General features: G+C 38.4%; 1 protein-coding gene across 14 annotated transcripts in view; it reads left to right on the plus strand.

The window, feature by feature from the left end:
• CDH8 (cadherin 8) overlaps positions 1 to 22,359 on the plus strand; it is a 256,394-nt gene that overhangs the window by 78,888 nt on the left and 155,147 nt on the right. For all 14 annotated transcript variants that reach the window (XM_087877214.1, XM_087877207.1, XM_087877209.1 and 11 more), the window contains one exon: positions 17,828 to 18,122. In XM_087877214.1, the coding sequence (XP_087733340.1) occupies positions 17,828 to 18,122 (295 nt within the window). The remainder of the gene's footprint in view (positions 1 to 17,827; positions 18,123 to 22,359) is intronic.

Consider the following 22,359-nt stretch of genomic DNA (forward strand, 5'->3'; position numbering starts at 1 on the left):
CTATTTTTTAACTGATGATTTAAGGATAGTTTGTTTTTGGTTTTTTTTTTCATACTTTGAAATGAAAGGCCAGTCAGTGAAGAATTAAGAAGAAATTAGTATGGATTTGAGTACCTGATTTGTACGTAAAATGAAGTTAACCAATGTGCATTGCAAATTTTAGAGGGCATTAAATTATCCTATCCAAGACAATGTCTCATGGCTTAACAAATAGAGGAACAATGCACTAGAACAAAGAGTCATGTTTTGCTTGAACATAGGAAATCACTCTGGCACATTCAGCCATCTGGCTCATCATATTCTTATTTTACAGGAGGGACTCACATTTCTGTTCTAGAGAGAAAAATGTTGCCTGGGAATAAGGATTATTGATATTTTTGCAACTTTGGATCTACTGAACACTAAAGCTTTGTCATAGATTCATATCTTGTCAAACCAGAATTTGGAAAGTATAGTGTGGACATTTGAGGTTAGCCCAGGAGAAAACTTTAAACAGGACTGGAATGGACTAGTGATGTTTTGATATCTATATTTATTGCTACCTGTATCTTCTTTGTGTTGTGGAGGTAACATTTTGCTGCACAGCTTTAGATATGGTTAAGAAGGAAAGTCTACACTCTGAAAATTTGATGTGAAGTTTCTTACGTGTAACATCTTCTCAAGAACTTTGTAATAACTCAGCATTCTCCAAAGCATGGTGAAATATCTATTAAAAGTAGAAGATGACTATCAGGGTGAGAGATGATAACTGAAATCTGGAGAGCAGAGACCCAATTCTTCAACAATTATAATAAAATTGATTGTACCTACATCAGTGGTGAAATTCAAATTTTTTTACTACCGGTTCTGTGGGCATGGCTTGATGGGCTTGGTGTGGCTTGGTGGGCATGGCTTGGTAGGCATGGCAGGGGAAGGATACTGCAAAATCCCCATTCCTTCCCCACTCTGGGGCCAGCCAGAGGGCACATTTGCCGGTTCTTCGAACTATTCAGAATTTCTGCTACTGGTTCTCAGAATCTGTCAGAACCTGCTGCATTTCACCCCTGACCTACATGTTCCTAAGACTAAGCTTTTCTTTTTGGTGACCTGGAGATACACAATTCAGTATGAAATTGCATCTACATGGAGGGAAATATGCAGTGGGGTACTCCAACTGAGTACCCTGTTTTAGGCCCAATACTCTTCAACATCTTCATCAATGATTTGGATGAGGGGATAGATGGGGAACTCATCAAATTTGCAGATGACACCAAGCTAGCAGGAATAGTCAACACTCTGGAAGATAGGCTTAAATATATAAGGATCTTGACAGACTTGAACATTGGGCGCTATCTAACAAAATGAAATTCAATGGTGAAAAAGGTAAGGTTCTAGATTTAGGCAAGAAAAACAAAATGCACAGGTACAGTATATGTGGTACCTTGCTCAATAGTAGTAACTGTGAGAGGGGTCTTGGAGTCCTAGTGGACAACCATTTAAATATGAGCCAGCAGTATGCAGCAGCTGCCAAAAAAGCCAATAGAGTTCTAGGCTGCATAAACAGAGGGATAGAATCAAGATCACATGAAGAGTTAATACCACTTTGTAATGCCTTGGTAAGGCCACACTTGGATTACTGCATCCAGTTTTGGTCACCACAGTGTAAAAAAGATGTGGAGACTCTAGAAAGAGTGCAGAGAAGAGGAACAAAGATGATGAGGGGACTGGAGGCTAAAACATATGAAGAACAGTTGCAGGAACTGGGGATGTCTAGTTTAATGAAAAGAAGGACTAGGGAAGACATAATAGTAGTGTTCCAATATCTCAGGGCTGCCACAAAGAAGAGGTGGTCAAGAAATTCTCCAAAGCACCTGAGGGCAGGACAAGAAGCAATGGGTGGAAACTGATCAAGGAGAGAAGCAACTTAGAACTAAGGAGAAATTTATTGACAGTTAGAACAATTAATCAGTGGAACAGCTTGCCACCAGAAGTTGTAAATGCTCCAACACTGGAAGTTTTAAACAAGATGTTGGATTACCATTTGTCTGAAGTCATGTAGGGTTTCCTGTCTAAGCAGGGGGTTGGACTAGAAGACCTTCAATGTCCCTACCAACTCTGTTATTCTGTTTCTGAATTGGTAGACCATCTTAAAAGTCGATTGTACCAATCTCCACTCCCTGTATTGGTGCTTTTATCTTTTGAGCAATGTGAGCAATGGGAAGTGAGCAAGGAGTCTGTCTCTTCATTTGCTCAGGAAATATTGGAAAAAAGTGTGTGGCCACCTGGGACTATTCTTGTGACCTAAGAACAAAAGTGTAATTTTGTTGTTTAAGCTTCCATGAGTGTGGTTAATCAATGAGTTAAAGCCCCCTGCCAGCTGATATGTAAGGACAGTAAAACAGTGTATATATAACTAATCCTGTATTTTTGCTGGTCAAGCTATTGTTTGATTTGGGATGGTGGTAGTAGTATAAGATTCTTTATCCCTGGGTTTCATTAGACAGGGTTTCTGTTGACCATAAAGTAATATTTATAACAAGGATGCAGGAGAGAAAATAATAAAAAAAAAAGCTTCATTTGTACTATGTGTCAGAGAAAATTGGAAATATTTTGTGTGCTTTGCTACTGTTTTCCAATAAATTCCCAATGGTGCATACTTAGACAGTTTCAAAGCTGATACTAAAGAACAACCTGAATACAACATTGATGTAGCATTTGCCTTGTCTGTTATGGCAACTTTGGGGTGTGACTATATCAAATACCCTGTTTTCCAGAAAATAAGACCTAACTGGAAAATAAGCCCTAGCGTGATTTTTTTCAGGATGCTTGTAATATAAGCCCTACCGCCAAAATAAGCCTCAGTTAAGATTGTCAGTCAGATGGATGCATTTAGTACCGTATTTCCCCCAAAATAAGACCTAACCAGAAAATAAGCCCTAATGCGTCTTTTGGAGCAAAAAATAATATAAGACCCAGTCTTATTTCCAGGGAAATACAGCATTATTCTCTTGGCTTTACAACATATTCTTTTCAGAATGCTACTATTCTCTTACTGATGCAGCTTTTTGTAGCCAGATAGGACACCAGGTCTATTGAGAGAACTAAATAAGAAGGACCTTATTCTAGAACTGTGTGATTCACATCCAATTCTCTCATTCCCACTCCCCCCTCCACTCCTCTCTCTCCCTCCTGGCATATTTTTCTAATAATTGCAATCAATGGGACATGAGTTTCTGGCCATATTAAGCAAGATGTAAAGGGTTTCAAGAGTTAGCTCAGGTACAAGTGCAGGAAAAGTAAGGATAAACTTGTCACAAGATTGAAGTCCTTTTGTACGATATACTATTTGAACAGAAGAGTCTTCTTTCCATTGCTCTTCTATCTATTTACTGTCACACAGAAGAGGTTTTTCAAATCTTGAAGGCACATTTCGATCTAATATCCCAGAGGATAAAGGATTCTTAGTAACCAACTGTGACCAATTTGCTAGACAACTTGTAGCTAGAATCATTCATATTCATTCCAATTTGATTTCTGCTGGTTTCAGAGGATTATTTCAGGGGTCTTCTTATCTGGTTTTGATGAATGTTGGTTGTTGTTTTTTCCTGTTGAGATTATCAAGGGTATAAGTGTGACTTTGGTAATTTGAGACCACTATATGTTTGTTAAATTCTTGTCTGATGTGCTTTGTAGAATCAACTCTATTGACCACTTTATTGATCACTTTTTTAAAAGGTGGTCAATACTTTACTGGAGAGACAGAGATATATCTTTCAAGGAGGCAGTTATTTTTCCAATAGCTTGTTTGTGTGGGCATGTATGCGCAATACACATGTGCGTTTATTAAGCAAACTGCTTTAAATCAGGGCACCAAACTTGTAAGGATAAGTAATCTGCAAGGAGTCTTGGATAATGTTAGTTTCTTGAAGCCATAGGCTTGGAACAAGACAGGATTCCATACTCCTCCTTAGTTCCCTGCAGCATATATTTTGGATTTATTGTTCTATAATGGGAAAGAGTAGATTAGAGAATGGAATGGCTATTCTATTTTGCAAGCCCAGTTGGTTGATTTATTGATGGGCTGCCTTCATTCATACAACTTTGGACAACTCACGTAAGTAAAAGTAAAAACACAATCCATGATTCATTACACCAACAATGAAGCCAAATATCAGGGAAACGTTTAACTAAAATATGATTCAAATAAGAAACCTCCCCCTCCCCAAATTTTAAAAATAACAGCGTTCCGTGCGCCTTTGGCATTTAGTCATGGCGGCCACATGACCACGGAGACATCTTTGGACAGCGCTGGCTCTTCAGCTTTGAAACGGAGATGAGCACTGCCCCCTAGAGTCAGGAATGACTAGCACATATGTGCAAGGGGAACCTTTACCTTTACTACTAGCTTACATAACTGGTAGAAGAGCAGTTGGCCTTCTGAAAAAATGTTTAAGAAGATGCACACCCCATAGGAATAAAGATGACATACTGTGATTAACATTGCCTTCCAATTCAGAAATTATTATTAATAAGATAGCATTTTGGTGTAACAATTAATGTACATGATTAGGACTTGGGAGTTTGGATTTGAATCCAACATCATTTATGAAGTTCATTTGGTTTTGTGGACCAGCCATTCTGTCTATGCCCAGCTTCGCTCATAGAGTTGTTATGGTTACAAGGGAGGAAAAAGAAACGAAGAAGTAAAGTTCTTGGAAGCAAATCAGGACAAGCATAAATCTAGGTAGCAAATAAATAGAAACCTGATCATTGTTAATAATTACGGTTATTAATCTTCACGAAGCATTTCAAATCAATGGCTCAGTTTGGGCTAGATGCAGTCTCTTAATCGAGGGCTGTTCACAATGGTCGTCTGTTTGCCCTAGGAGTAATAAAAGTTTATTCTGTAGAGGAAACATAAAATAAAATTAAAAACAACTAAAATATCTGTAGTGTAGGAGCTTTGTTTAGTGAGAGAGCGCAGTTGCCATGGCTGTGATAAGATCCTTTTGTCCCTTAGCAAATGGCAAAAATCAGCTTGCCAGATTCCTCCTTGTAAAAGTTCTGTAATTTCTTTCTGTTCTTTCTGTTGTTTGCTAATTATGGCAGAAAAGAAGAAGTCATATTGCAGCTTCTGGTGTCCACAAATGGCCAGTTGTGAACATTTGTCCACATTTTAGGACCTTCCCTCTCTCTGTCCTTGATTTTATGTAACTGCTTGTTTACAATGTACAGGCCATCCTTCGTGGATGTAACTTGGAAGGGGCACCCTTTATGGCACTTTTTCCCTCCTCCTGATTTACCCTCAGTCCATCATCTTGCTCTACAACCCAGCTTAAAAACCATTCTGCAGTTGCCAAACTTGGTCAGATAATGCCTTGCATTTTCACTGGGAGCAAAAAAAGGCTTTCAATAAATGAAAAATCCTCAGGGCCTGCTTGAAGATAAAGTTATCTCAGTCAAAGCATAACTTGCCATTTCTTGATGGACATGTTTTGAGAACATTGTCTTGGTTGTTTATTAAACCAGCTGTCATAAGTTGTAATCGGTAAAGGGGCATCTGGATGTTAAATAGCTCGTGGTTGCATGTTTTTAGCTCAAAACCTAATGTGCCCTGCCAGTTTTGTAAGAGACTTACAATGCCTTGGGTGATGCCATTCATGGCATGTTTTTGAATCCTTCTGAACTTGTTTTTCTTCCTTAATGTTTTAATACTTCACTAGAACATCTAGTGCGAGTTAATAACAATGAGCTAATCTAAAGTATGAGCTTCCTTCCCATGCTTAATTTTTTTTCATAAGATCTGCAAAAAGGATTCCATAAGCTTTATTGTTGTTGTTTTTTTTAAAAAAAATGTTATACTTGAGTAGCTTAGTAGTGTTAATGAAAACTTCACCAAATATTTGAGGAGTCTGCTTGGCATTTTCAGAACTGATTTCTCTCCTGAGAGTTCACAAAAGGTGAGAGATGAAATAAAAAAGAAATTACTCTTTCCAATTTCCCTTTCAATTCCCCGGGAGCTCAAATTGAGGTAGAGGACTCAAAGTATCTAGAGTGAAAGAAGTGGTAAGAATGTTCTTCGATTCCATGGGAGTGTTTTTCTGTATCTGGGGCCAAGGTGAGCAGCCAAGCTCAAAGTGAAGTGAATCAGTTTTAGGAAATTCAGGTAAGGCCTCCTGGGGCAGTGTGGGAAGTAACTGGAATACAAGGATGCAAAAAAGGAAGAAAGAGATTTACACCCATTTAAATCTTATAGCCAATTCTCATCTTAATCTTCAGATTTATATCTGATTTTTAAAAATTTCTAAATATCCTGTATGGATCTGTGTCCTCCTTTGTGTGTTAATGATAATTTTATTTTATTTATTTTATTTTTCCTGGTTTTGATCTAATGTGAATCTCTGGTCTATATGTGCCATGGAGCCATTTTGTGAATGTTTATAAGACTTAGGTTGTCATATTAGATTAGATTAGATTAGAATTCTTTATTGGCCAAGTGTGATTGGACACACAAGGAATTTGTCTTTGGTGCATATGCTCTGAGTGTACATACAAAGAAAAGATACACTCGTCAAGAATCATAAGAGACAACACTTAATGATAGTCATAGGGAACAAATAAGCAATCAAATCATACTAGGAAACAATATCAATCGTAAGGATACAAGCAACAAAGTTACAGTCATAATGTCATAAGTGGGAGGAGTTGGGTGATAGGAACGATGAGAAGATTAATAGTAGTGCAGACTTAGTAAATAGTTTGACAGTGTTGAGGGAATTATTTGTTTAGCAGAGTGATGGCATTCAGGGAAAAAACTGTCCTTGTGTCTAGTTGTTCTGATGTGCAGTGCTCTATAGCATTGTTTTGAGGGTAGAAGTTGAAACAATTAAGCACCAATGAATAGAGAAGCATTGTCATAAAACTTCAAGTAACTGGCAGCCATCACTGTCTTTATCATGGCTTATTACTACTTGAAAAACTGGTAAAAATGGAATATTGCTGCTTTCGGGTTTTTGATCTGTTTGTTTATCTAAGTGACAGTAATAAGATGCTTGGCTGTGTAGTTTATGCTGATAAGATTAAATCATAAATTTATGAGGTAGCAGACTTGCGAAATATTGATCATAATTGATATCTTTAACATTGTTTTTGTATAGACCTTATTCCTTTAAATTAGATTTCCTTGGGTATCCTTAATGTTCTCCTTTATCTATTCTTTCATGTGTACACTAAATATTGGAGACAACATAGCTGCATTTGCTGTTCTCCATTTTGCACTCCATTAGATCTTGTTCTCCAACAGACTTGATAATACAAAACATCAAAAACACAGTCGCACATAGTAAAGCATGGATGGACATACAGCATCGACCATCTCTAAATCAAGAATCACTGGATGCAAAATCATTCATCAGTAGGTTTTAGGAAGACACTGTTATTATTAAACTAACTGGACACCCGTGCTTCGCTACAAAACTAGGTGCTCTGGCTTGATAAATTGACACTTGCAGCCTGAAACTTAATGTAGAATGTGTAACTCTGTAGCATCAGAGTGTGTTAATATAATGCAACTGGCAGTTGGAACAGAGGAGGAGGGGGAGTAGAATGTCCCAGCCTGCAGCATCCATCGGTATTCATCTGGCTAGCATCCTGTCAGTATGTGAGAGAGTTGAGGGGTGTTTGGAAACTTAAACAGTATTTGCTGTGTGAGCAAGAAGGAGACAGGAAGGAGGCTGGGCGTGGCTTAGCTCAAGCTGCTTTACTGCTGTGAAAGTAAAACTGAAAATGAAACTCCTCTGCTTATGTTTTGCATTTCGAAAAGATTTCTTTTGAGGTAGGGAGGGGGAGTAGGACTCCTTAATATCTGAGCATGGAACAGATTTCTTTTCAGGTGGGAAGGGGGAATACAACTCCTTAGCCTCAGAGTGTGTTAATAATAATATAGGAAATACTAATGCTCTGATGGTCATTTCAAAAAACCCTTGCTTAGTGAGCACCTAGATGCCAAGAGGAACATACGTGGCAAATTTCAAGTTTGTAGGCTTTACGGTTCTGGAGATTTCATGATTAATGCATGAGTGGTTTTCGCTTTTATATATAGAGATTTCAAAAGAATGTACTAAAAATATATTTCACTTCCAAGTCTCCAAAACTTAAAGAGGTATATCCTATTGGATTCTAATGAAGGATTTGTAGATTTCTTGAACAGGAAATTCAAAACCTGCTCTCTAGAAGAAGCTAAATATGCCTTTAATTTACCTCAAGGGTTATCTTGTCCTATGGATTGATAGGATTCTTCTGATTAAGCTGGTGTGACTTAATCAAGTTGTTTCTTATTGCTTCAGAGCCCTGACCAGAACGTCATTTTCCATATCTATTACACGTACAGAAGGCTCTTCTAAATATTGGAACTATAACGTTATTTTTGTGGATGGTTGCTTTATATTGAAAAAAGGAAAGCTATATTCCACCTATAGATATTGAATTTGGGTCAGTCACTGGGACCAGAGCTTTACTCTTCTGAGCTTTTGGAGTCCACTTTCAGGGAACTTTTCTCTACTGGAATATGTGCTTTGGGCTGTTATATGAGACATGTTTATGCGGTGCCTTCTTATTGGCTGATTGATGTGTGGATGGCTGGCGATTGGCTGTCATTTCCTTGTGCTGCCAAGCCCTCAGCTCCTAAGTATTTGATAAGCTGGTGGTAAACCAGCACTCCTTTTAACTGACAAGAGAATATAAAAGTCTTTCAGTGCATTTCTTTGGATGATGACAAACAACACCAGAATTTAGGTGTGTAGTTTTGAAATGCATGGCATTCTAATTCGCACAGGACAGTTTCTGCATTTATTCCTGATATTGGGGATCCCATGGGTGTCCTTTTTATTTGGTCATGCATTTCCCTTTTGAATGTGAAGAAGATATGTTGGCAGTATTGGAGCACCTTCATGATTTGTGTCCTTGTTAGGTTGTTCTCACCTGTGTTGTAGTTCTAGTCTTCTAGTCTTCTAGTTTTTTTTAAAAAAAAAAATCTATTAATTTATATGATGTAAATACTACATGAAAAGAGACCATGATCTCATCAGGAGCCACATTTAAGCCTTGCAATTTTGTCAGAAATTGTGTGGATGATGCGACTGTGCTTTTCCCAGCTTTGAGCATTCAAACCATTGTTAAAACAAAATACTCACTCAACTGCTCTGGACCAAACTTTAAACTCTGATAGTCTTGAAAAGCTTTACAGCTCAAACGTGATACAAATCTTTATTTTGTGCTAGAATGAAGCAGCTTTATGGAGTTGATTGCTCTCTCATCATAAAACATGGGACCTTCTTATAAACATGGTAATTTATTTAAGGCATTTTTTTTTCTTTTGTTAGTGATATAGCACATATTTAGCCTTGTGCTTCTCAGTCTTAGACCTAAGGGACTGTAGGTTGTTGACATAACCAACATATCTGTCCTGAAAAATTGGTGAGAAATTTCATTCATTGGTGATGCTCAACAATTGTTATCACTTCTTCCTTTACCTCCATTGCAAGATTGCTGTCCTAGGTACTGAATCCTGAATTCCTACCTAGGCACTGAATTCCTAGGTACTGAATCCTAAATTCCTAGGCACTGATGTCTGAATTCATAACCATGCTTCTGTCCACAGTGCTCAGCACCCAAGTTAAGCTAGGATTTCTGGATTTATCCTCTCTTTCATTTGGTCTATTTAATATGCTCAGTAATGAAGCAGGATACTGATTCCTATAACTCAAAACCTGAACATTCTTACTTGTTTATTATTATTTTGCAAAATGGGAGCACAGAACTACAGAGTGCAAAACTGACTAAAAGACAAAGCACATCAAACTCACCCTGCCCCCAATATTCCACAAAACAAAATTAACCAAGCTAACTCTGGCAAACCAGAAAAGGAAAAGGGGAATTGCAGATTACAATTAATCCCATGTTGGCCTGGCATGCTTACATATTTCATGAGCTGATAAAAATGATAAACTACATCATGCAATTTGAAGACCTTCTATAACATAATAGTATTTGTCACAGTTTTGCTCTCTTTCATTATTTCAGCATTCACACAGAAGAGGGAAATGAATTCAATTTAGGGGGAGTGTAAATTTCTTTTTTAATTGAGGAGGCTACATTGTATTGTCCAACACTGCAGAGATTTTCAAAGTAAAAGCAGAATGGTTGACTCATGAGGCCCACTGTGAAAAGCAGTTAGTCATTTGGCCTTTTTGAAAGAAATGAGAGAACCATTGGAATTAAATTTTCAGAGACGGATTAGGAGACAGAAATATGGTTACAAACGGACAGTTTGTTCTCTAGTTGCATTCATGGAACATAAAGAATCCTTCTAAAAGGTTGCTCGTGAATTTCTCCTAGGGGCCTATGACAACCCGCCATGGCCAACCCGCCATGGCCAATTTACCATGGCCAACTCACCACAGCCAACTTGCTGTGGGATAACTCACCACAGCCAACCCACCACAGGACAATTGTAGCAGGACAAAAGTTACACTAATATCAAAGAAATGGTAGAATAAAATTATTAAAGAAAGCTTGCAAAAGGAGGGACAGAATGAAATGTGGATGGCAAAAATTAAAATATTTTTAAATTTTATTTTAAATAATTAAATAGAATTGTTAAATTGTCCTGCAGTGAGTTGGCTTTGGTGAGTTGGCCACAGCCAGTTGACTATGGCAAGTTGTCCCATTCCCTCTCCTAGAGTCAAAGCAAGAGGGAGCTCTGCAACTCCAATCTTCTGTTCAGTGTAAGAAATCAGGATCAAGTGTAGATTGTAGGTTTACAAACTCTAGTACTTGTTGGTATGAATATGATAAGCCAAGACAATATGTAACATCTGGTTGGGCTGTTACTGAATTGTTGAATATCATTGATTGGGTTCAAACAATACACTAATCCACAATCCATAGTTTGCAAACTATGAAATCTGAACTCACACCAGACATTATTTTAATAAGCAAACTAAAGCATGGGTGAACTAGGTGTTTAAATTCATTTTTTAAAAAATGGGATAAATGATGTCCATATACTTTATTTTCACTTTGTTTCTTTCAGGTGGGCTATTTGCCTTGGACCAATCTTATATTCTCATTTGTTTATTAGTTCATATCAAAATACCTTAACTATTTGGATAGTCCCATTAAGATGTCAGTTACCGTTGTAAGTAGAATTCATGGTGACTCTAACAAAATAACATACTCTGTACCAACACAAAAAACTGGTACAGAGCAGGGGTGAAATCCAGCAGGTTCTGACGGGTTCTGGAGAACCGGTAGCGGAAATTTTGAGTAGTTCGGAAACATTCTTAAAGACCACCTCTGGCTGGCCCCAGAGTGGGGTGGGAATGGGGATTTTGCAGTATCCTTCCCCTGCCATGCCCACCAAGCAACGCCCACAGAACCGGTAGTAAAAAAAATCTGGATTTCATCACTGAACATGAACTCCTGTTCAAGGCATACCCCAAACTGTGTAAAATGTTATAAACTGAGACACAAGAGAGACAAATGCAGAGTGGGGAGGGAATGGAGATTTTGCAGTAACCTTCCCCTGGAGTGGGGAGGGAATGGAGATTTTGCAGTAACCTTCCCCTGTCATACCCACCAAGCCACGCCCACCAAGCCACACCACACCACACCACCCCCACCAAGCCACCCCCACAAAACCAGTAGTAAAAAAAAAATGGATTTCACCACTGGTACGGAGATTATGTTATTTATGTGTGTGTTTAAATCAGCAATCTGAAACAAAAAGCTGTACACTTAGAAACCCACCTTAAGTTCAGCTGCAGCCATCAGAGATTCCCTGTGGCTATTGTGCAAAACTTTGAGAAACTTTGGCAGATTCATTCACCAATAAATTTGGGAGAGAAAACAGATTTAACAATCCCAGCAATGTTCTGCTTTTGATTCCTAAATTCTTCTGTTCCTTTTTTGGTCTAGATGCCAGGTAGTGTTAGCTTACAAGCTCAATAGTGAGAGATATCAACACCTTTAGAATCTATTAATATACACCACTGCTTCAAATAATTCAAAACCTCTTCATGCTGTGCTCCTATCCCTATCTTTATTATTCTTATTTGCCCTTTATGATTTCTGTATCCACTCAATAGAGGAAAAGCCATTAGGTGACAAGGAGAACTTATTATACTACCACCGGTGACTTTTGGCATCGAAAGAATGATAAATGCATTCATCAGTGACATAGCCTTTAAATGATCGTTTACCAGCATAAGCATTCAAGAGAAACAGTAGTTCATTTATTTTCAAGGGAGGAAATTTCTCCTCCAAATTGAAGTTCCAATTCAGTATGATCTATTGTTCCTTGAACAAGCCACTGATTCTTTTAAAAGTTAACGCCTTCTGGAAGAAAGCTAGATGGATATTCTGAAATTTTCTGAAGAAGCAAGCATGCAAAGATGTAATACCCTGTTTCCCCGAAAATAAGACATCCTCTGATAATAAGCCCAATCAGGCTTTTGAGCGCATGCGCTAAAATAAGCCCCCCCCCAAAAAAATACCCCCCTGAAAATAAGCACATGCGCAGCCAGTCCCCACCATTTCTTCTGGTTAGGAAGACAGAGCTGGAAATTGGGTAAAATGGCAAGAGGAGCCCTGTCTTCCTCCACGCGCCCCAAAATAATAAGACCCCTCCGAAAATAAGGCCAAGCTCTTATTTCAGGGTTCAAAAAATATAAGACAGGGTCTTATTTTCAGAGAAACACAGTACGAAAGTATAATTTGCTTACTGACAAGTAGAATAAGCTACTTTCTTACAAGTTGTGGAATAGGTTACTCCGCTTAGATTTATATACCATGCTAAATGATAAACTTTACAATGTGGCTAGATTGAGACATTTCAATGAGCCAAGACAAACAAGCAAAATATCACATTATAGCTTAGTGTAAAGTGTGATCCATGTAACAAATGCACCCCATAGTCCCAGCCTGAAACAGCACCCAAATTGTGATAATATTAACACAAGTAGCCAGTTCAAACCTTTACAAGCTAGACTTCTTAGTACTCAAATAGGTTTGGTAATTCACAAGGATCAACACAGAATGAAAGAGAAGAGAAAGAAACCATAAATCAGTTTGTTCTTAACCTTAGCTGATCTTGAAAAGTTGAGCAGGATAAATCTCATTTAGAGAATTACTCCTTGAATGGACTAATTCTAGAGTAAGATATTTAAAAGAAATGTTTCGGGTAAAGGTGATGGCAAACCATTTTTATATTGTTGTCAGAAGAAAAAATATATGAGATGGACATGACCATGAAGCCATTAGAGGTTGAGCTTCAGTTGAAGAAAGTTTTACAGGAGAGAGTTGTAAAGTTATTTCATCTTATATCTCCCCTTCTTCTCTGTTCATCTAGAATTAATTCTCCAATTCTCAAATATTTGGTGTTATCTTGTGTGCATATTTGTTTTTTTAAGATTGTTCATAGTTTGTTTCCTTTTGGTTGAGGGAGAAGCTCAGATTCCCAATGTGGTCTGTATTTGTTTATTTCTACAGAGATTAAAAAAGCTGCTGGGGCTTTAAAAATAATACATATTTTAATAGTATTGAGCATTTGTATTGTTGACTTTTATTAAGACTGTCATAACACCTTTCTGTCTCACAAAGATTCATAAAAGTCCTCTTGTTCTCCCCTTTTTATTAAAAAAAATATTTGCCTCTATCAGGGTGTGTTTATGTATACATAGTTACTGTATATTCTTCTGTGATGGAACTTCTGTGTCTCAGATGATTCGTTTTGTCATCGTTGAATGAGTCTGTGGTGATAGAACACAATCTGATTGGAATAAAATTACAGTTAATCCCTGCCATCTCTCTTGAAAGATATCAAATAGGAAAGGGGAGGTAGGAATTAGTTGAACCCATTTTGAGATGGTGACCGAGTCAAAGGTTGTACTAAATCATCATTTCTGCGACATTTTAATAATCTGCCTACAATTATATGGATGCCTGCAGTGCACCAAGCTATCATGGTTTGTTTGCAACTCACCCAAGACATCTCAGTTTTGTAAATGGTATATCAAGCCAAAAATGAGTCATGTTGCCCTTAGTATAATGAGCAAATAAATGATTGCTTGTACGGTAGCTATGAGCCTAGTCAAGATAAGATAGCTTTGGTATACTATATATAGATAGTGCTAGACTTACGACCACAATCGAGCCCAAAATTTATGTTGCTAAGTGAGACATTTAAGTGAGTTTTGCCCCATTTCTTGCCAACAATTGTTGTGAATCATTGCAGTTGTTAAATTAGTAGCTCGGTTGTTAAATGAATCTGGCTTTCCCTTGACTTTGCTTGTCAAAAGGTTGCAAAAGTTGACCCCAGGACACTGGGCCCCCCAGAAATATGAGTCAGTTGCCAAGTGTTTGAATTTTGATCACTTGACCATGGGGGGAATGCTGTAATGGTCATAAGTGTGAAAAACAATCATAAGTCACTTTTTTCAGTGCTATTTGTAATAGAATGGTCATTGAGTAAATTATTGTAAGTGAAAGACTCCCAGTATATCTTATGGATATATGTATGCATTATGAAGGTTGATCATCTTGAAATAGGCAACTGGAAAAAGCAACATCAGTCTTCAAAGGGTAATATGCAGAGTATGGAAATACATTTAATTCGGGGTGAAATCTAAAATTTGTTACTACCAGTTCTGTGGGCGTGGCTTGGTGGTGGGGGGTAATGTGACTGGGTGGGTGTGGCCATTTTTTTTTTACTTTTAAAACCATTTTTTCTACAACTCTTCGGCGAAGAAGTTGTTAAAAAATGGTTTTAAAAGCCTTTGACAATCCCTGCTGAGTTGCCTGATCGGCAGAGGCTTTTTTTTTTTACTTTTAAAAGCATTTTTTCCGCCAAAGAGGTTGTAGAAAAAAATGCTTTTAAAAGTAAAAAAAAGCCTCTGATGATCGTGCGGCTCAGCTGGGCAGGGCGGGGGGGCAGGGATTTTTGCTACCAGTTCTCCGAACCACCCACCTCCATCGCTACTGGATCGGGCGATCCGGTCCGAACCGGGAGCATTTCACCCCTGATTTAATTCATAACCCAGCCCATATAATAATCTGAAATTTCTTTGCTAGAGACATGGACTAGAACCCAAAGATATTGCTACAGATACAAATAACAGATTCATATTAAAGAAAAATGTATATCTCCACAATAGGAGTAGTGGAAACTCATCCTAATGTTCATTGTGGGCCCACATAATTATGAATCTAATTATCTTTAACTTTGACATGAGAAAATAATTTTGAATCCTAACAATGACTTTACATCCTCACACATATTTTATCATACTTAAGAAATTGCATTTTAGGAGATAAAATTAGTGCATTTAATGACTTTTTTAAAAATGGGAAAAGTGACATAGATTTTTGAAACATTCTTAAAGATGGTTTTATTATTTTTATTAGAATGAGATGATGATGATGATGATGATGATGATGATGATGATGATGATGATGATGATTATTATTATTAAAAAAAATCACATGGGAGTTTCAAATAGCTGGCTTGATAATACACTTAATTTCTTTGCCACATGTACTATTGATTTTAACAGGAGAAAATAATTACTGTCTTAGTGAATTACTAACATTAAGGAAGAAATGAATTGACAGATTTAACTCGTGTTTAGACCTCCAGCAGCAAAAGTGAAGATTTATTAAAAAAGAAAGGAAGGGAGGGAGGGAGGGAGGGAGAGAGAGAGGGGGGGGAGAGAGAGAAAGAAAGAAAGAAAGAAAGGAAGGAAGGAAGAAAGAAAGGAAGGAAGGAAGGAAGGAAGGAAGGAAGGAAGGAAGGAAAAGAAAAGCTTGGTTTTCTTTCTGCTGTTATCTATTTCTTTCTGCTGTTAAATGTGATATCTCACATTTCAGGCGGCTCTTTGTGAGTAAGCAAGATAAATATCTTTAAATTTAATAAACCTCTCCAGAATTATCATGAAGTACATTGAAGAATTTAGCAACATCTTCAACCAGTGGCCAAGAGTGTGAAGTCCCTGTATCTATATAGCCTTTCCAACAAAGAAAGAAAAGCTAGTTCATCCAGATTTTTCATCAGCGAGACTTTTAATATCGCCACATATTTCTAGTGCTCAGTTAGTATTTTGGAATCATTAAATAGAAGCGGATTTCATTCATTGGTGATGCAATGAGAGAGAACTATATTTAGTATTTCTGTTTGTGGGTGCATCGTTGTGAGAAGGAGAGGCAAGTCGATGGTGAGGAAACATGACAAGACTGTCCTCGTATATAGTAACATAAGCTGCTGTGAAATCTACAGTGTGCTGCTAGAAATCAAAAGACCGATTTGCAGAGATGAGTAAATCCTCAAGCTGCGGAACGTACTTGAAAAGTGATTAATCATGATTCCAATGAAAATACATAATATCCAGAGAATAGAGAGTAACTTACTATTCAGGCAGCATACTCACAAAGAATCCTATCTTAGTTGATTTTCACAGTTTGACGGTTCATCAGAAATGATGCTTCTATCTTTCCTTGTTATTCTAAATACCATCATTAGATTAAATAGCCCTTTGCCAGGACTGCAAATTAAGCAAAATAGAATAAGATCAAATTTGGATGGCTTCAGATACGTATAACCCTGTCCCCCCAAAAAAACGGAAACTCAAAACTTTCACACATTCATCAATCAGAATAGAGCTGGAAGGGACCTTGGAGGTCTTCTAGTCAAACCCTTCCCCTGCTCAAGCACCCTATATCATTTCAGATAGGTGGCTGTCTAGTGTCTTCTTTAAAACCTCCAGTGATGAAGCACCTACAACTTCTGAAGATAAACTGTCCCCCTGGTTAATTGTCCTCACTGTTAGGAAGTTTATCCTTAGTTCCAGATTGCTACTCTCCTTGATTAGTTTTCACCCATTGCTTCTTGTAACTTGACCCCCTTTTCTTTGTGGCAGCCCCTCAAATACTGGGAGACTGCTATCATAAATGTCTGCGTAACGATGGTGGCTCAGCGGCTAAGACGCTGAGCTTGTCGATCAAAAGTCAGCAGTTCAGCGGTTCGAATCTCTAGTGCCGTGTAATTGGGTGTGCTCCCGTTACTCGTCCCAGCTTCTGCCAACCTAAAAAGCACATAAAAAAATGCAAGTAGAAAAATAGGGAACCACATTTGGTGGGAAGGTAACAGTGCTCCGTGCGCCTTTGGTGTTTAGTCATGCCAGCCACATGACCACAGAGACGTCTTCAGACAGCGCTGGCTCTTCGGCTTTGAAACGGAGATGAGCACCGCCCCCTAGAGTTGGGAATGACTAGCACATATGTGTGAGGAGAACCTTTACCTTTACCTTTACCTTTACCTTTACCTCGCTGTTGCGATCTGGCGATCTGGCGAGATCCGGCCATGAATCGTGTGAATGGGTTTTAATTGTTTTTAATGTTTTTATATATGGCTTTTAAATGCATTGTAAGCCGCCTTGAGGCAGCATACAAGTTGAACAAACAAACAAACAAACAAACAAACAAACAAACAAACAAATAAATAAATACCTTTACTTTCTTACAGTTTTGAAGATCCATTACAGGTGCTTTGAAATTTTGCTTATCTCTGAGGGCTAACAGAAGACATGGGTAGAACAGTTGGTTGGACTAAACAGAGTGATTCACACCTTTGCAGAAACATATGTACGATTGTCAGCATGCATGCAAATTTTGTCAGTTGTGTATTTTAAGGCCGTTCAATAGATCTCGGATTAAAATACCATATGCGGTGGGGGAGGGGGAGAAAGCTGGGTAGCTGAATGAGTGCAATAAACAAATTGCTTATTTTTAATTGCAGCTACACACGGACATGGATCCAGGAAGCAGTAAGATCAAGTACATCTTGTCAGGTGATGGTGCTGGGACTATCTTCGTGATCAATGACAAGACAGGTGACATCCATGCCATGAAAAGACTTGACCGAGAAGAAAAAGCAGAGTACACGTTGACTGCTCAAGCAGTAGATAGGGATACAAACAAACCACTGGAGCCTCCTTCGGAATTCATCATTAAGGTCCAAGACATTAATGACAATCCACCAGAATTTGTAGATGGCCCCTATCATGCGACTGTTCCAGAAATGTCTCTTGTAGGTATGTATGACTAAAAGAATGAGATTTCCACATTTCTTCACAAAGCCTTTTTGTTCCTCCTTGCTTTGACATTTCCAGATTAGTATTCGAGCGAGCTTTCTTTTCCAAACAATTAGTTTTCATCCCTCTGAAAGATGAAATTGTTTGGTGAACAATTAGGTTGTTTTGCATTACATTTCAGGTGTTGTGAGAGTTAGCGTTGCTGAAGCTGTTTATCAATATTTGTTCCGGCACATCTTTGCGATATCATTAGTGTTAGGTTAATATTTATCTATCTGGAGAATTTCTTTTTTTCCTAGTTCATGTGCCGCACTTAGGATCTATGGTTACGTGTTAACATCTCCTGCCCGCCCACTTCTTTTGAAATATAATTAGCTCACAAGTGGTTTTGTGAAAAATGTATCTGAGAGCAAAAAGTCCATTGTTGGATTTTACTCAATTAGCTGTTTGAACTAAGAGAAGGTAAAGCAAAATAAGAAGCACTGAAAACACAGATACTAATAGAGTTAGAAATTGTGATAGACACAATGATCTACATCAGCAGTGAAATCCCCTACAGTTCTATCTGGTTCGCTGAACAGGTAGTGCCAGCAGCGGGAGGCTCCGCCCACCTACTGGGATGTCATTACATCCCAGTTTTTTACCATCTGCACATGTGCAGCAGGTTCTGTGCATGCACAAAAGAGGCATGCATATCGATAGTGTACACAAGCGCCTGCACGCTTCCGTTCCCGAACCGGTAGTGAAGGTAAGTGGATTTCACCGCTGATCTACATCTTTAGATGCAAATGTCCAGTTGGCTTTTCTTTAATAGAGAGAAATGCAATGTCACTTCAAATTTTCAGATAAATTTGCATATTAAACCATGTGGCATATCAAATATGAAGTGACCCATCGGTTTCCCTATAAGTAGAAACTGCTTTATTTGGAGTATAGTGATCACTAATGAGTCTGACAATAAGTTCTATGATCTTAAGCTTTCAGTTTAATCAGCCTCAAGGAGGATAAAAGTGAAGATTTCAAATGCATCCTTGAGCTTTTGGTAGAAAATGGATATTAATTAAACTACACAAATAAAGCCTGCTGCTTTATAGATCTTATTTTGCATTATAATAAAGGCGGACTGAATCATGTAGACCCAGCTTCAAAACTCCACATTGTTGTGAAGGTAAATGACATGACCTGGGCCATCAGGCTATTTTTATTTTATTTTATTTTATTTTTTTGTAGCCTGTTACTTCACAGAACTATTAGAATAAAGTACAGGATATATAATTAAATAACAATGACAGATTGTGACACTTCAAATGAGAAATGAAACCTCCCCACGTTCCTCGCTATACATCTTGTTAACTAGGAACTGAAGAAGGTTTTGTAAAGCCCTGTTTACCATTTCTCAGTTTGCTTTGCAAATTCTGTCTCTGTCTCTGTCTCTCTCTCTCCCCCACCTCTCTCTCTGTCTCTGTCTCTCTTTCCCTGCCTCTCTATCTCTCTCTCTCTGTCTCTCTCTCTGTCTCTCTCTCTTTCTATCTCTTTCTCTCTTCCTACCCCTCTCTGTGTCTCTGTCTCTCTCTCCCTACCTCTCTCTCTCTGTCTCTCTCTCTGTCTCTCTCTCTTTCTGTTTCCCTCTCTCCCTACCTCTCTCTCTGTGTGTGTGTCTCTCCCCCTACCTCTCTCTCTCTGTGTTTCTCTCTCTCCCTACCTGTCTCTCTGTCTCTCCCCCTACTTCTCTTTCTCTCTCTCTCCTTACCCCCCTCTCTCTCTGTCTCTCTCTCTCCCTACCCCTCTCTCTCTGTCTCTCTCTGTGTCTCTCTCTCTTTCTGTCTCTCTTTCTCTCTCTCTCTCCCACTACCTTTCTCTCTGTCTCTCTCTCCCTACCTCTCTGTGTGTGTGTGTGTGTCTCTCTCTGTCTTTTCCCCATAACTCTCCCCCTCCCTCTCTCTCTCTCTCTGTCTCTCTGTCTCTCTCTCTCTCCCCCTGTGCCCGTAGACATTCTGAGGAAATCTTGTTTTATTTGAAGGTAGCCAACAATGTGACTTTCAGCAATTTCTATTAAGCTGTCAAGGCTATCTGCCCATAAATGTTTACTTGGAAAAATGCCTGGATTCTCAGTGTTGTGTCCTGTCTTGGATCTAAAAAAAACCCAACAACAATAGACTGTCCTATTGCAGTTTTAAAGCAGAAGTACCGCCATCCACATTGAGTGTGAGAGGCCAATGGTGCTCTTTTTCTGTCAGCCAGCACAATGAGCTCTAAAAAAGCAATCGTCTGTACTAACTGGAGTGGGCCCAGAAGCATTTGTAAAGTTGAGACTGAGCTGGCTTGTCAATTGAGCTAGCTCTTCCATAGGTTTGAATGCTTTTGCTCCTTTCAATCGCTTCTGCCAAAATCGGCATAGGAGTTCTCCATTATTGTGTCGGTGTCCATGACTCAAATGTGTGCTTAATATGTTAAGCTCCTTTAATTATACCCCAGGGCACTGAAGGCCTATGGCTTAGGCATTTATATATTTTTGCCAGCACATTGGCAAGAGAATGCAAGCACTTGGCACTAAAAAGAGAAAAGAACAAAGAAAATGTGGAATGTTGGGTGAATGTTAATAATGGCTACAATTCAAAGCAAAGCATATGAAAGATAGCTTCCTGGGTAAGATGATGTTCATTAAATGAAAAGTTTATTGAGTTAAGCTATACATTTCTGTCAGCAGGAGAATAAGATGTTTCTTGTAGTTTGCAAAATTAAAAAAAACCAACAACATGGTAGGAAGTCTATGGAGGACATCACGATTTCTTCATCCTTTTCTAGTTTGACTTTCAAAGACTATGGAGAAGATGATGATGGTCTGGAGACTTATTGTATGGAGCAGGAACGGTTCCATACAATAAGACCTCATCTTTTGATTGAGATGTTTGTAAAATAAGAGGATGAGCATCCGAAGGACGGATGAAGGCAAAGGATGACATGTATAGGATTCCGTCATGGTGGAAATGATGCAACCAGTGGTGCAATGAAATTGTGATGATGTCATTTTGATGTCAGAATAGCTTGTGATGGAGAACACTGAATGAGAAGAGAAACTTTTATGGATTGAGAGGTGACAGTGCTTCTTTGAGATACATTTCCACTTACTTTCTTCTCACAGCAATCAAGATCAGTGTAATTTTGTGTATGCCAATGTGATTTTTCCCCCTTATAAAAGCAATGATTCAATGAATAGGAGTAGATGGGGAAGCCCACACCACTGTTAGATTTGGGTCCATTAATAGCAATAGCGCTTAGACCTATATACCGCTTTACAGCCCTCTCTAAGCGGTTTACAGAATCAGCATATTGCCCCCAACAATTTGGGAGCAATATATATGTCCATCTAATCATTCCCATGAATGGTGCTTGAAGTAATTTTTCCTACTGCCTGGTTTTAAAAGAAACCCATGCTTATTTTGCTATGATTTTATAACACCATAGTGAAGTCTGTGTGAGCTTCCTAAAGAGTTTTCTAAAAAGCTTTTTTTTTTCCCCAACAAAAGAAACTTTTGTTTTTCTACATTTTGTTCAGAGTACTTGAGTATTTTCTTTTGAATGTCTTTACAATGCTTTTCGGTGTACTTGATCAAAGGACATAATGGAGAAGGCAATAGTTGGTGGTGTTTTCTGATACATGCACACACACACACATACACACTTCCATTGTTCACCCTGACTGCCCAATGAGACTAATTTCCTTCTGATCTCTTTCTTTGGAATTTTATTGAAATGCATGCCACAACCTAATAAGGCTTTTGAAGGGGTGAGTGCCCAGAGAAAAAAAGGGACACACACTCAACCATCTTGCCTTTATTTAAAATAAGAAATTAATTTATTTATTTTGTCAAGCATATATAGAATTACATATAAAAGTATAAGCATGATTGTGAATACATGAAATGTATATACATGATTATGAATACAGGATAAGGATATTTATTTATTTATTGTTCATATTTCTATGCCGCCCACTCTCCGAGGACTCTGGACGGCTTACAACAATCGACAGTATACTAAATAGCATATTGCCCCCAACAATCTGGGTCCTCATTTTACCCACCTCGGAAGGATAGAAAGCTGAGTCAACCTTGAGCCGGTGAGATTTGATCTGCTGATCTGCTGAACTAGCTTCTTGGATTCTGGGGGGGGATGGTGGGTGCGATGGAAGGATTAGTTCTGACAGGATGGGGGAGAGAAGGGAGTGTAAGATTGT

Source organism: Pantherophis guttatus, chromosome 11, assembly GCF_059756535.1.
Source record: "Pantherophis guttatus breed Tessera chromosome 11, ASM5975653v1, whole genome shotgun sequence".
Taxonomy (NCBI): Eukaryota; Metazoa; Chordata; class Lepidosauria; order Squamata; family Colubridae; genus Pantherophis; species Pantherophis guttatus.